Source organism: Microtus ochrogaster, unplaced genomic scaffold (genome assembly GCF_000317375.1).
Source record: "Microtus ochrogaster isolate Prairie Vole_2 unplaced genomic scaffold, MicOch1.0 UNK25, whole genome shotgun sequence".
Classification (NCBI taxonomy): domain Eukaryota; kingdom Metazoa; phylum Chordata; class Mammalia; order Rodentia; family Cricetidae; genus Microtus; species Microtus ochrogaster.
The window spans coordinates 744,121-756,774 of NW_004949123.1; the positions used below are offsets into that span (position 1 = coordinate 744,121).

The following is a 12,654-nucleotide window of genomic DNA, read 5'->3' on the forward strand; positions in this document are numbered from 1 at the left end:
TCCCGAGTGCTGGGATTAAAGGCGTGCGCCACCATCGCCCGGCTAGTTAATTCTTTTTGTGCATGGTGTTCTGCCTGCATATGTATGCCTGCATACCAAAACTCATTATAGATGACTGTAAGCCACCATGTGGTTGCTGGGAATTGAACTCAGGACTTCTGCAAGAGCAACCAGTGCTCTTAACCACTGAGCCATCTCTCCAGCCCAGTCTAGTTAATTTTTATTATAACATTCTTCATAAGGTACCATAGTAACACATGTAACCCCAGCACTGGTTAGGTTGAGACTGGTGTTTATGAGGCCAGTCTGAGCTGTATAGTGAAGCCACCTGGGTTATAGATAGATGTTATCGCAAATAAACAAACAAGTAAATAACAGAGAAAGGCACTGGCCTATCTGTCACAGGAAGGGAACAAAGCACCAAGAGATCAAGTTTTGTGCTCGAGTTGCTTGCTGTTCAGGGACTGAAAGAGCAGGACATGGACCAGAATCTTTTCAAGGAGAGGCCAAGCTCAGGAGCAGCTTTGTAGGCCAGGCCCAGCTCAGAGACTGAGAGCAGTTGGGAACTCTATGGCTGTAGGCCTCTTAACTCACCCCTGAGAGAGGAGAGCGAAGGAATTCCTCCTCCATCTGTGCCTGGACCTCTGCAATCGACGTGTACTTGTGCTGAAGAGGGGCAGGAGAGGAGGTGCTGAGAAAAACACCCTTATTCTCTGGCCACACTCCCCCTCACCTGCCCACACACACTGGCAAAGATCCAAGATTTTATTCTGGTCTTCTGAGAGAGAATTAAGTCACATCACAGATCCCTATGAAACTGCAGACTTATAATAGCTTTCTAAGGAGGCATCTACCTCTGACAGCCTCTGTAAAAAGTAAGTTCATAGTCAATAAGCAAAATGCAAACTAAAGTGGGGGAAAGGGCTTCCAAAAGCAAAAATGACAGGGGAAAAGACATCAGAGGCAAAACTGTGTGCTCAAAATCCTAGCTGCAGAGACCATTTGGTACTACTGATTTCAAAACTGGACGTAAAACTATTACATCCAAATACATTAGAAGTACTCCTCCTGATCCCTGGTGTCTCCCCCACCTCATCCTTACACCCACAGCTCCAACAAGCAGTAAGCATGGAGAAAAACATGATAGTCTTGGCCCCAGCCCTGTCTTTAGACTCCAACTGGCTGCCCGCCGAGAGCCTGTGTCCTGCCTGCCTGTAGCTCTCTGTCTGGAACTGGGTAACTGAAGCTGCCCGATTCCTACAGTATGCTCTTAGCATAGCCACAATGGTGCTCATAAGCCTTGCTCCCCAGCATTCCATGGACAGCGAAGCTGACAATGTCATCTCCGCTGGCAACTCCTCTCAAATCTTCAAACTTGGCTCAGGCAAAGGGAAGGCTACACTACTTACAGGCGTCTTGAACTCTGAGGCTGGTGTATAACACACCCCTAAAAAACATCGCAGCTAAGAAAAGGTGCTTCCCAGGCTATTGCTGGCAAACAATAACCTGAAAGGCTTGTCCCTTCTCACTTGTTCACCTGGGACCAAAGGCCAAAAGTTCCCTTCGGGCCACTTACTTGTTTCAGTGTCTTGATGCTTTCGTGGATTGGCCTTGGCAGCCCCACCACTGTGTTGGTGTCACTGGAGAATAAAGAAGACCTTGTGCTGAGCCCAGACACCCACACACTTGCCCGCTGCCCCAAGGCCAGGTGAGTGAACTTCAAAGGAACTCAGGTCACACTCACCTGCCCAGAGTGTAGCCTATGAACTTGCTGCGGCTGGATTCAAGGAACATCTCGATATCTTTCTCTCTACCACAGGAAGGAAGAGGGACATTTTATCAAGTTCCATCTCAAGGGGTGCTACTGTCACAGGCCTGTGTTCTAACAGACAAAGCAGCTCCAAATTGTGATTTCAAGACAAGAAAAGATCTCTTACAATAAGGGGAAAAAATCTGAATTCCAGCTACTTTGATTTTTATATAATTTTGTTGGGTTTATAAACTTGATGTTTATATTTCTATAATATTCATGGCTAGCTGACTCAAATTCAGGGAGGTATATTAAACTTAAAAGCACAAATTATTCTAACAATAGTAATTTTTTTTTTGTTTTTTTTTTTTTTGTTTTTCGAGACAGGGTTTCTCTGTGGTTTTGGTGCCTGTTCTGGAACTAGCGCTGTAGACCAGGCTGGTCTCGAACTCACAGAGATCCGCCTGCCTCTGCCTCCCGAGTGCTGGGATTAAAGGCGTGTGCCACCACCGCCCAGCTACAATAGTAATATTTAATACTTTCAGACACCAAGAAGTTTGAGAGATATGAGCTATAGACTTCAAAAAGGTCATTTCAACAGAAGCACCTTGGCTTTGGGGTGACCTGCTCTACATTCTACTCACAATACCCAGAAAGCTGAGGACTCGCCCCTTTACATCAGTTTATATACACATCTATTCGTGGAGCTGCTGCCTATAAAGATCCACATCTTCAGCTACCTTCCCCTCTGACTTCCAAGGATACTGCTCAATGCATTAAGTGGTCCTTATGAAACTCTTCACCTATCATTTTATATAAAATGCCATATACAACTCCAATATGAGTGGGGATAAGTTTGCCTAAATACACATTTTATTTTTTTCCCTCTCTTCACTCTTGAGTTTGACCAGTTCGAATTACTGAAGCAAGAGCTGCACTGGGTTGTTTTATGTGACATCAGCAAGGCCGTCCTCCCAGAAGCAACCCCGATGGCACAGAACAACTTAAGGTCATCTAAGCCTTGCAGAGGAGCTCGGGTCAGCACTGGCCTGAGGATTTGAGGGCTCACTTCAAGACTGCTCTAGAACTTGAGACTCACCTGACCTTGGGAGCCCAAGGGAGCCCTTTTGGGCAGGTGAGTCTGTCTGTCTGAGGGTGCTGTAGTGGGGGAGGCATCACCTCATCGCGCTCAAGGGGAAACGTCTCCCCCTCCAGGCTGTTGTCATCATCATTCTCCTCTTCCTCTTCTCGAGCGTCATCAGCCTTATAGGGATCCCGCTCATTGAAGGCATCTAAATTGTCCTGCTTTATCAGAGCCTGAAAGCAAGGGGAGGGAGCTGAGAAAGCTAGCCAACTAAAGAGATGATGGCAGAGGGAAACAGTTCACATGGAACAGAAAGATATCAGATAGGGAGCTGTGACACCAGCGAATACAGAGAAGGAGCTAAGACTAGAGTGACAGACCACTTTCTGCTCCAGCACCTCACAAGCTGCCTGGATCTAAGGATCCACTATACACAGGCCTGGGGCTGGAGACATGCAGCCTGATGGGAGCTGATTTCTAATATCCTGCTTACCTCAGGAGCATGTGCTCCCACCCACTCCATGTACTCTGAGATCTCTCAGGAGTCCTGGGGTCCTCTGTTGCCTCACCTTGTGTTCTCGCCGGCCCCTTTTCTGCTGCTGCTCAATCAGGTCTGAAGCAGAAGCTGGTGGGGAGGCAGCCCTCATGTTGCGGATCACCTTGATGCTGTCCTCAGGCAGTGGGGGAAGGCCAAGGAGAGCACGCTTCTCAGCCTTCATGCTCTGCAGCTCCTCAAAGCCACCTAGTGTGCACTGTGTAAAATGGAGATGCAGAGCCTAGGTCACCATGTCCTTGGTGATATCATTTTGCTAACAAGCATGTACAACACCATCAGAACCCACACCTTATAGAGACTCATAAAGACCCACCCTTGGACAAAAAAAAAAAAACCTAAAGCCATCCAAGAATTCAGTGCTCTGTACAAGGAACAAGAGAAAAGGGAGCAAGAAAAAAATAAAACACCAGCTGGTGGAAGCTGGCACATGATACATGCAATTCTGTACATATGATATAGTCTCTAATTTTAAAAAGAAGCAGATTGAGCAGGGTGTGGTGGCACATAACTTATAATCCCAATTCTTCTGAGGCAGAAGCAGGAGGATCACCATAATTTTAAGTTCAGCCTGGTGCATATAGCAAGTTCCAGGCTACTCAAGGCTACACAGAGACTATGTTTTTAAACCCAACAGACAAAAACTAGAGTAGAGCCAGTTCTTAGAAATGTCAGCAGACTGATGCTTCAAGGCTGTACATGTCAGTCTTCCAAACAAAACTAAAGCATACTATGTGTTGCTCAAATAAAATAATATACAAAAAACCCTCCTGTGTAAATTCACTAGAAGCTCAAGCTCTAGCCCGGCAGTCACTGTGGCTGCTCAGTGCCACTGTGTCTAAGTAACTCAGCTTCCTCTCAGCCTGAGTGAGGCTTCCTGAGGAACCAGCAGGTCTGGTCAAGATAAAGCTTGTGCACACCCTAAGAGGCTCTAAACTCACTAAGCTCTGACTGCAGAGGAAAAGGGAGACCCCCCACTTAATATGGTGCTCCTCTGGAGAAAGTACTCCCTGCTTGTCCTGAGTTTGGAATCTGACAGTGCCCCCACCCTAAGGGTGATGGCCAGTCCACCCAGGGGCCATTCCCTCCCCATGGAGAAACCGTCCACTTCACAGTACACTCTGGAAACAGGCTAGCTAGAGGCTCACTCTTGTTTCTTCAAAAGACACCTTACTGGGTTGGAGAGAGAGCGCTACTGTTCAAAGCTAAGCTCAACCCAGGTAACCAAAGTCATCTGCCCAGTGGACTATAACTGCATCAGTTCCATCTTTGTCTCAAACCACTTTACAAACATAGGTTTCAGGAGGGTCTCCAAGAGGCGTCTTGTCTGAGGATGGAGCTGTTGTATGATTAGAAATGGCTTCAACGAAAGTCAGGGAGCCAATCTAGTCAATCTAGTATGACTATGTCCTGCCTGCCCCTACTCAGCTTTTTTTTTTTTCTTTTTTGAGACAAGGTCTTACCATGTAGTCCTTGCTGTCCTAGAACTCACTCTGTGGACCAGGCTGGCCTCAAACTCACAGGGATCTGCCTGCCTCTGCCTCCTAAGTCCTGCGGTTAAAGGCATGCACCACCATGCCCTGTATTTCTTTTTCATCTCTTTTCTGTAACTTTTTAAAAACTGAGCCTGGTAGCAGATATTGACGAGGCTAAGGCAGGAATATTTCAAGTTTAAGACCAGACCTTGTGTCAAAATAAAAACTAAACAGCTAAGGAGATGGCTCAATGGGTAAGAGCACCTGCCTTGAAAAGATGAGGATCTGAGTTTCAATCCCAGTCCCATGTAAACAGCCAGATAAGTCACACATTAGCCTGTAACCCCAACAGCAGAGCGGAAGGAGTAGGGCTGCCAGCTTAGCACCAGCTTCAGTTAGATCCTGCCATAAGGGAATATGCCAAAGAAAGATAGAGCAGGAAACTGGTCTCAGAGCATGGGTGTGTGCAACTATGCATGCATGTCACTGTACCAAATGCATACTCACATGCACAAGAAATAAGTAAATAAATAAGCAAAAACAGTAGGAGTATAAGTAAATAGTCTGTTTACTTAGCATGTTCAAGGTCCTAGATTCAATCTGTAATATCACTAAACAAATATTTTTTAAACTAAGTAGTTACATATTCACATAATTCAGTATTCAAAAAAATGTAGTTATTCATCATTATCCATGGGAGACTGGCCGCAGGAATTTCCCCTCACCCCTCTCCCACAGGAAGGTATCACGTCCCTCAGAAAATGGAATGGGACTTGCATATAACTTAGGTATAAACTTCTGCAAGCTTGAAATCATCCCTAGATGATTGTAATACCTAAAGCTTTGTAAATCACTGCTACTAGTTAGGGAATAATAACAACATAGTCTGTACAGTCTACAGACCTCATTCTATGACCTGCACTTGGATGCATATATGGATGAGAATCCAAAGATACAGAGGGCCAACTGTACAAAGATGCCTTTCCTGCCTCGTCTCCTAGCATATGAGTGCCCCCAAGAAGGTGCTCACCAATACGGTCTTCCAGAGCAGCAAGAGAACTTTCTTCATGGGGAAGTGGGGTGCATGGCCGCTGCAAAATTTGGTCACCATCCCAAATAGCATGATGGCAAATGGTTCATTGTTGTACAGGGGAGACCCTGGAAGTGACTCAAAGATATCAGGACTCCAGCCAGTAACAGGACCCAACAAAGCCCCCCAGTCTCAGCTCCCAGGTGAGGCCTTAACAGAGGATCCCCAGGGCCCTACCTAGCTCAGCTCTGAAGGTCTGCCGCATCGTTCTCCACTCGGCCTTATCACCCTCGCAATCCTGGTGAACAGTCTCCACAATCAGGTACATGATGTTGAGCAGAACCCTAAGCGCAAGACAGGGGACCGAGGGCACTCTCAGCCAGGAGTGGGGGTATATGCTTGTAATACCAGTTCTTGGAAAGCTGAGGCAGGAGGGTCTCAAGTTTCAGGCCAGCTTGGGCTACACAGTGAGTGCTAGGCTAGCCTAAATCATATATGGAGTCTGTCTCAAACAAACAAAATGTGAAGGAGGAAACGTTGGGCTTTCACACCCCCTGGCTAAGATGTAAACACTCATGCATGTGGTAGAAGGCTGTTACAGAGAGACACCCAAGAAGAGAACTGACACCTGAGGATCCTTACTCGGGTCGAGACTGTAACTCACTCTGTATCTGCAGTGTCTGAACAGAGCTTACTCAGAGCCGACAAATATGAACAAGAATGGCCTGCAGAATGTTCTGCCCTATGCCTCCTGGAGAGAAAAACAAAACTGACTAGAGGAAGAGACTGAGGTCAAAGCAGGGCAGGATCAGAAGGAGGACAGAGTTTCCGGGGAGAGTGGAAGCAGGAAGTGAATGCAGAGACAGTGCCTACAGTGAGGGGAATCACACTCCAACTCCAAAACCAGATTTCAGTCCTACAGCATGGGAAGAGAGCCCTCTCTTTAGCAGTTCTAGTCCTGTACAGACACGAAGCATGGCTGAATTGTCAGGAAAACAGTATAGACTGGATCAAGCTGTGCACAGTGGGTGGTGGGAGCCCAAGAGCAATACCTTGGTTTTTGTCCACATTAAATATACTCTATGACCAATTTCCTAGCCGCTCTATTGAGTGGCTTGAGCCGAGATTTCCTCTGGATTTTCCAGGCCCCTTTCCTCCCCTAAGACATCAGGGCCTACTAATGACTCTGGTGAGCCTATCACCTGAGCTGACTGGTGTGCAACAGGAATGCACACACAGCTAAGAGATGCTCAGCTTTGCTCTGAGCTCACGCTCTCGTTCAGGGTACTTGAAGCTTGTCTCACCTCAGGTCTGTGCTGTCAGCCAGGGAGATGGCAGGCTTCCTCACTGCACTGCTGCATGCGGCACTGTTACTGCAAAGGAGATCTGAAATCAGTTTGACAGGGCCAGGGAGATAAGGGATGCCCTTCACAAGTACTGTCCCACAGGGCAACAAGAAGCTGCTATGTTTAGGCTTTACATGAGACCTTAGGACACCACAGTGGTTAAGAACTCAAGCCCTTGACCAGACTGTCAAGTCTTAAAGTGTGAATCCTGCTTACTAGTTAGTATACGTGGACAAGGTAGAGTCAATTTCTCTGTGTCCAGTTGTCTCATCTACAGAATCAGGGTGATAATGGTATTTGAGTCATAACATGATTCAGTATACAAAATGTCCTGAAAACAGGATGAACATATGCCTGAAGATGTAGTTCTAGGTGAGTGCCTTTAGTTACTACTATAATTATTTGATTTTAATTTTGTTGTTTCTTTGGCTTTGGATATGATCTCACTAAGTAGCTCTAACTACCCTGGAACTTACTATGTAGACCAGGCTAGCCTCCAACTTATAGCAATCTCCCTTATTTATGATGGCTGTTATCCTTAACTGAGCAGTAGCTGCCTTGTTCACGAGGACCAGAGGTGACAAGCTTTCTTGTGCCTACATGTTAGGTTTGGGCTTGGTGTCCTGCTGAAGGGAAAATACAGAGGGGAGCTCAAGGTGAACAGTTTCCTTCTGAGGACTATTTTGGGCATGAGTGGAACCTGCCCAGGTACCAATGCTCCAGCATTACAGAGCATGCGGACCCAGCACAGGAACCCAACACTACTTTCTATCAGCATGGGAACCTCTCACCTCTCTCTGTTATTTTATTTTCTCATCTCTCTCTCTACTATATGATTTTCCAAGGAATCATTAAGCAGCTTCTCCATTATTCAACCTTATATGTTCCAAATAGCCTGAGAACAGAGACCCTTCACCTTAAGTGGCCTATTCAGCTGTCTCAAATGTTGTTAGTTCTGCAAGCTCTAGCCCACTTCCCACTACTCCCCTCCCCTCCCCCCTTCCCTTCCCTACTTAGGCCCTCAACAGAAGTGCTCACTCTATTTCCATGTTCAGAAGCTCCACCAAGGCATTGAACGTGCCCACCTCCAGGAGCAGAAAGATGTTGTAGCGCATCCAGAACTGCACTTCTGCCTCTGAGCTGCACTCTCCAAAAGTACCTGCAAACCCAGGGCAGAGCTTACCAAGACCCTCCAGACACAACTAGGCACTGTCAACGGCAGAGGTGTCAGGGGTCCCTGGGGACATCATCACAATACCTTGAGCAACATAGAGAATTGCTCTAGCCACCTTGAGTCTTTTCTCCCGGGCAGTGACTTCCAAGCCATCCAGAAGCCTCATGGCATGGGTACGGTGCTGGTTGGTATCCAGCTCGGTCCACTTCTTGTCTGTCACTGCAGGGCACGAGACACTTATAACTGAACCCACAAAATTCCTTACAATAGAATGGGCTGTGCTAATCTTTCAAATCAGGTCAGGAACAGGACCAGAAAGGCAAGTTACTCCTTCATAAGGGAAAGGCCACACTGCTGTTCTGTGAATTGGAATTCCCATCAGAATGCCCAGAATGCCCGTGTGACATTCTACACATCGCATCTGGCCTTGAACAACTAGTACAACAGTTTTTTTCATGTTCCTGGATGTCTTAGACCAGTCTGATGAAGAAGAGAAACCCTGTCCTCTCCTGATGCAATATGAAGTGAACTAAGAGGGGGGACGTGCTCTCACCATGGATCCGGAAGTCCTCCTCAAAGCATTTTCGATTCATCAGAAATTCTGGTCCTTCTGTATAGCTGTAAAGCTCTGTCAAAGAACAAAGTCTCCTCACCATTACCACATTCCACATCAGTTCTCAGGTGCAGCAGAGAAAGTAAGGCATTTGTTTCCAGTCCAACTATACTCCTGCCTGAGTCACAGGGATCCTTAGACTACCCTCTCTGGTTACTAGTGGGGAAGGTCTTAGAGTTCTCATGTACTCGACAGACAACACTGGCCACTTGGAAGCTCTAACTGGAATGTCAGCGGAGCATAAATCTGGGCATTTCTAGTATGATATGTATTAGACTGTGCTGTGTCAGAGGCTGACCATCACCCTGAATAAGTTTCAGTGTCACCTCCTGAATAAGGATCGTGAAGCCAGGAGAAGCAGCTTATGCTGACCTTACATTATAGATCGATGACGTTAGCTGTGACAGATGTACAAAGATTTAAGTGCAGTGGCTAGCATTCCTGGGACTCACCACTCTTTAGAGATCTGTCCAGTTGTTGTTCAGCAAGGGGTACCACTAACTGTCTTACCCTGGGACTGGGCGATAACCAATTCAGCTGACTCTAAACAAGAGCCTTCATGAAGATAAAGGACCATCCAAAATTACTGAATACACAGTCCAAGTTAAATAACCAACTAATGCTTTAGATATCATTAATAGGAATACATAGAGAAAAATTATATCCAGTCTTAATTTTCTTAAGAACCAAGTCAAAAGTCCTGTCAAATGGGACAACGGTCTATCTATATGTTACCTGCGAGCTCTGCAGCCCACTTGTCTGTGTCGGCATACTCAAACTCCAGGTCCGGAGACTCAGAATAGCCCTAATGAATGGAAAGAACGTCACACAAAAGATCCTCCTGAGTGTTTTGCAAAGGGATAAACACAAATACCTCAGAGACACTATGGCACTACGTGACATCACTGCCTCTACTTCTTTCATCTTTTACCACAGTATTTTGTCTCCTGAGCTAGCTGAAGTCCCCTTTAAGCCCTCTCCAGCACCCTGTATTTCACCTTCAAAGCACCTACTCTAAACTAGAATTATTCACTGGATTCCTTTTTTCACTCATCTTCCTCTCCATAAGACGGTAAGTTCCTGGAAACAGAAACTCTGTCTGCTGAACAATGATATTCACTACACACCTGTTCAACAACAAACACAAAACTTCTATTTTGCGCAGTGCCTGACCATTCCACACAGCACTGGATATCTAGAAGTTGCACTTCTTTCTGAACTGTGGACTATAAAGAGCTAAGGACAAAATGAGTACTGAAACCCTCAGCCACTTTGCTCTTATCTCAATTTTCAGTGAGAACTGACAGACAGAGAAAGCAGAAACGAAACAGATTGGCCTTCCTCCCACACACAGGAGAGAATGCAATGAGAATCTGTTAGGGATAGGTGATTCCTGAGAACACGCCATCTTGGAAGCCTTGTGCTGGGAAGAGAGGATCAGAAAAAAAAATGGATAAAGCTAGTCTTGATTAAAATGTACTTGAAAGAGCAGAGGGTAGAGGTCAGTGTAGGGCACCTCACCTAGTATGTGCTAGACCCTAGGCTTACTCTTCAGCATTGGGGGTGGGGGAAGAAGCAAGTGAGATGGAGGGTGGGTCTGGGAGAACCTTATGAAAGATAATGACCATGGACAAAATGACATAATACACCACAAACAATAGCTCTACTCCTTAGTAATGGACAACAGTGGACACTTACAAGCTACTGAGTTTCTAGGCTAGGGATATAGTTCAGTGGTAGAATGATTACCTAACATGTGTAGAGTCCTGGATTCATGTCCCAGCACTACCAAAACACAAATAAAATCAACAGCAATACAAATTACTGAGGTTGAGTTCTCATTTACGGAATGGGAATGACAAAAATCTGCTTTTCTTACCACTTTTTTTTTTTGACAATTTCATATACATTATATAATGTATTGTGATCATATTCACAATCAAATCCATTCCCCTTTCTTTTTTTTTTTTTTTTTTTTTTTTGGTTTTTTGAGACAGGGTTTCTCTGTGGCTTTGGAGCCTGTCCTGGAACTCGCTCTGTAGACCAGGCTGGTCTCAAACTCACAGAGATCCGCCTGCCTCTGCCTCCCAAGTGCTGGGATTAAAGGCGTGCGCCACCACCGCCCGGCCTCCATTACCCTTTCTTATCCCCTCCCAATGTACTTAAGTCGAGACAAGGTTTTACTGTGGAGCCCAGGCCTTGAGCTCTGATCCTCCTTCCTCAGCGTCCTGTGTGCTGAGACTGGAAGCCCGCTTGGCTGCCTTGGCTAATTTTGAGGACATAGCACATACTGAGCTCTCCTCCCTGTCCTCTAGACACTGACTTCAGCCGTCACTGGGAGACGTGTGCAGCAGACAGATCTCACTATTTGACGGGCCTTCCAGATGTTGGCTGTGGTGAAATCAAAGGGTAGAAAGAGAAATGAAAACGTGTAATAGAGGTTGAGGATGTAGCTCGGCAGTACTGTGTCTGCCAAGCTTGAACAAGGTTTGGAATTTGAGTCTCAGCATCACAAAATAGTAAAATGCATGAAAGGGTATTTATCTATTTTGGGGTTAGTTAGGGAAATTTAAAACTTCTTTACCTGCTGAGTCATCTTGCCGACGCTAAAACATTTTCTTAAATATTTACTTATGTGTCTATCTGTGTGTTTAAGTGCATGCATGCATGCAAGTTCCCACAGAGGCCAGAAGGAGGGTACTGGATCCCTAGGAGCTGGAGTTAAAGACAGTTGTGAGCTGCTCAATATGGGTGCTGGGATCCAAGCTCAGGTCCTCTAAGAGAGCAGCAACTGCTTTTAACCACGGAACCATCTCTCCAGCCTCCTAAAACATTTAAAAGAGAAAGTCTGGGGTACAGTTCAATTCTTGGGATATTCTTCAGAAAAACTGAATAAGTCTGGTCATTAAAGGTGTTTCACAAACTTAAACTTTCATATTCCTCCATACTTGAAAGATCACTGAGAAGTGGCCACTGATGAGCCACTGTTACACAGTAAAAGATTCCTAAAGGATCCATCTTCTGCTTTTTCAAAAAAGACCATTCTAAGCTCAGTCTCTCTACTCTGGGCTTGTTCATTTGCAACATGTTTTAGCAAGGTTCAAGCCTGCAACAATAATGTTTGAAAGGAACTAATTTCAGAGGTATCATTGATCTCTGGTCTGAGCTGGAGCATCAGATTCGGATAATGAGGAATTCCCTCTCAGCAAGTGCCTGACGGCTCATCACACTGGGAGTTGTCCCAGGTGGAGACTGCATAGTAAGTGCTCTGGGAATGAATGTGCTGATTAAGAAGCCCTAAAATGCTGCCACGGGTGTGTGTTCATTCATGAATTCTGCAAACGGAAGCAGTGGGAGGAATTTTAACTTGGGGCGAGGTGAATAGCTCCATACTGCGCGGGCAAAGGGAATCACAGCTCACTAGCAAGGAGAATCCGACACCCTTTGGGTACTTCTGATCCTTAACAATTTAGTATTGGGTCCACTGGGCATACAGACACTTGTCGGTGTCTGCCCATGGCCTGATCCTGTCTCTCTCTCTCTGTCTCTCTCTCTGTCTCTCTCTCTCTGTCTCTCTCTCTGTCTCTCTCTCTCTCTGTCTCTCTCTCTGTCTCTCTCTCTCTCTCTCT

The 12,654-nt window shown here is 45.9% G+C and overlaps 1 protein-coding gene across 1 annotated transcript in view; it reads right to left on the reverse strand.

Annotated features, from left to right (window-relative positions):
* Positions 1-12,654, reverse strand: part of Strip1 (striatin interacting protein 1) — a 19,949-nt gene that overhangs the window by 6,490 nt on the left and 805 nt on the right. Inside the window, exons 2-13 of the mRNA XM_005367846.2 lie at positions 9,761-9,830; positions 8,966-9,040; positions 8,497-8,631; positions 8,277-8,397; positions 7,197-7,265; positions 6,130-6,236; positions 5,893-6,020; positions 3,404-3,586; positions 2,850-3,067; positions 1,745-1,810; positions 1,577-1,640; positions 595-666 (exon numbers count right to left, since the gene is read on the reverse strand). Coding sequence (XP_005367903.1) covers positions 595-666; positions 1,577-1,640; positions 1,745-1,810; positions 2,850-3,067; positions 3,404-3,586; positions 5,893-6,020; positions 6,130-6,236; positions 7,197-7,265; positions 8,277-8,397; positions 8,497-8,631; positions 8,966-9,040; positions 9,761-9,830 — 1,308 coding nt within the window. The remainder of the gene's footprint in view (positions 1-594; positions 667-1,576; positions 1,641-1,744; positions 1,811-2,849; positions 3,068-3,403; positions 3,587-5,892; positions 6,021-6,129; positions 6,237-7,196; positions 7,266-8,276; positions 8,398-8,496; positions 8,632-8,965; positions 9,041-9,760; positions 9,831-12,654) is intronic.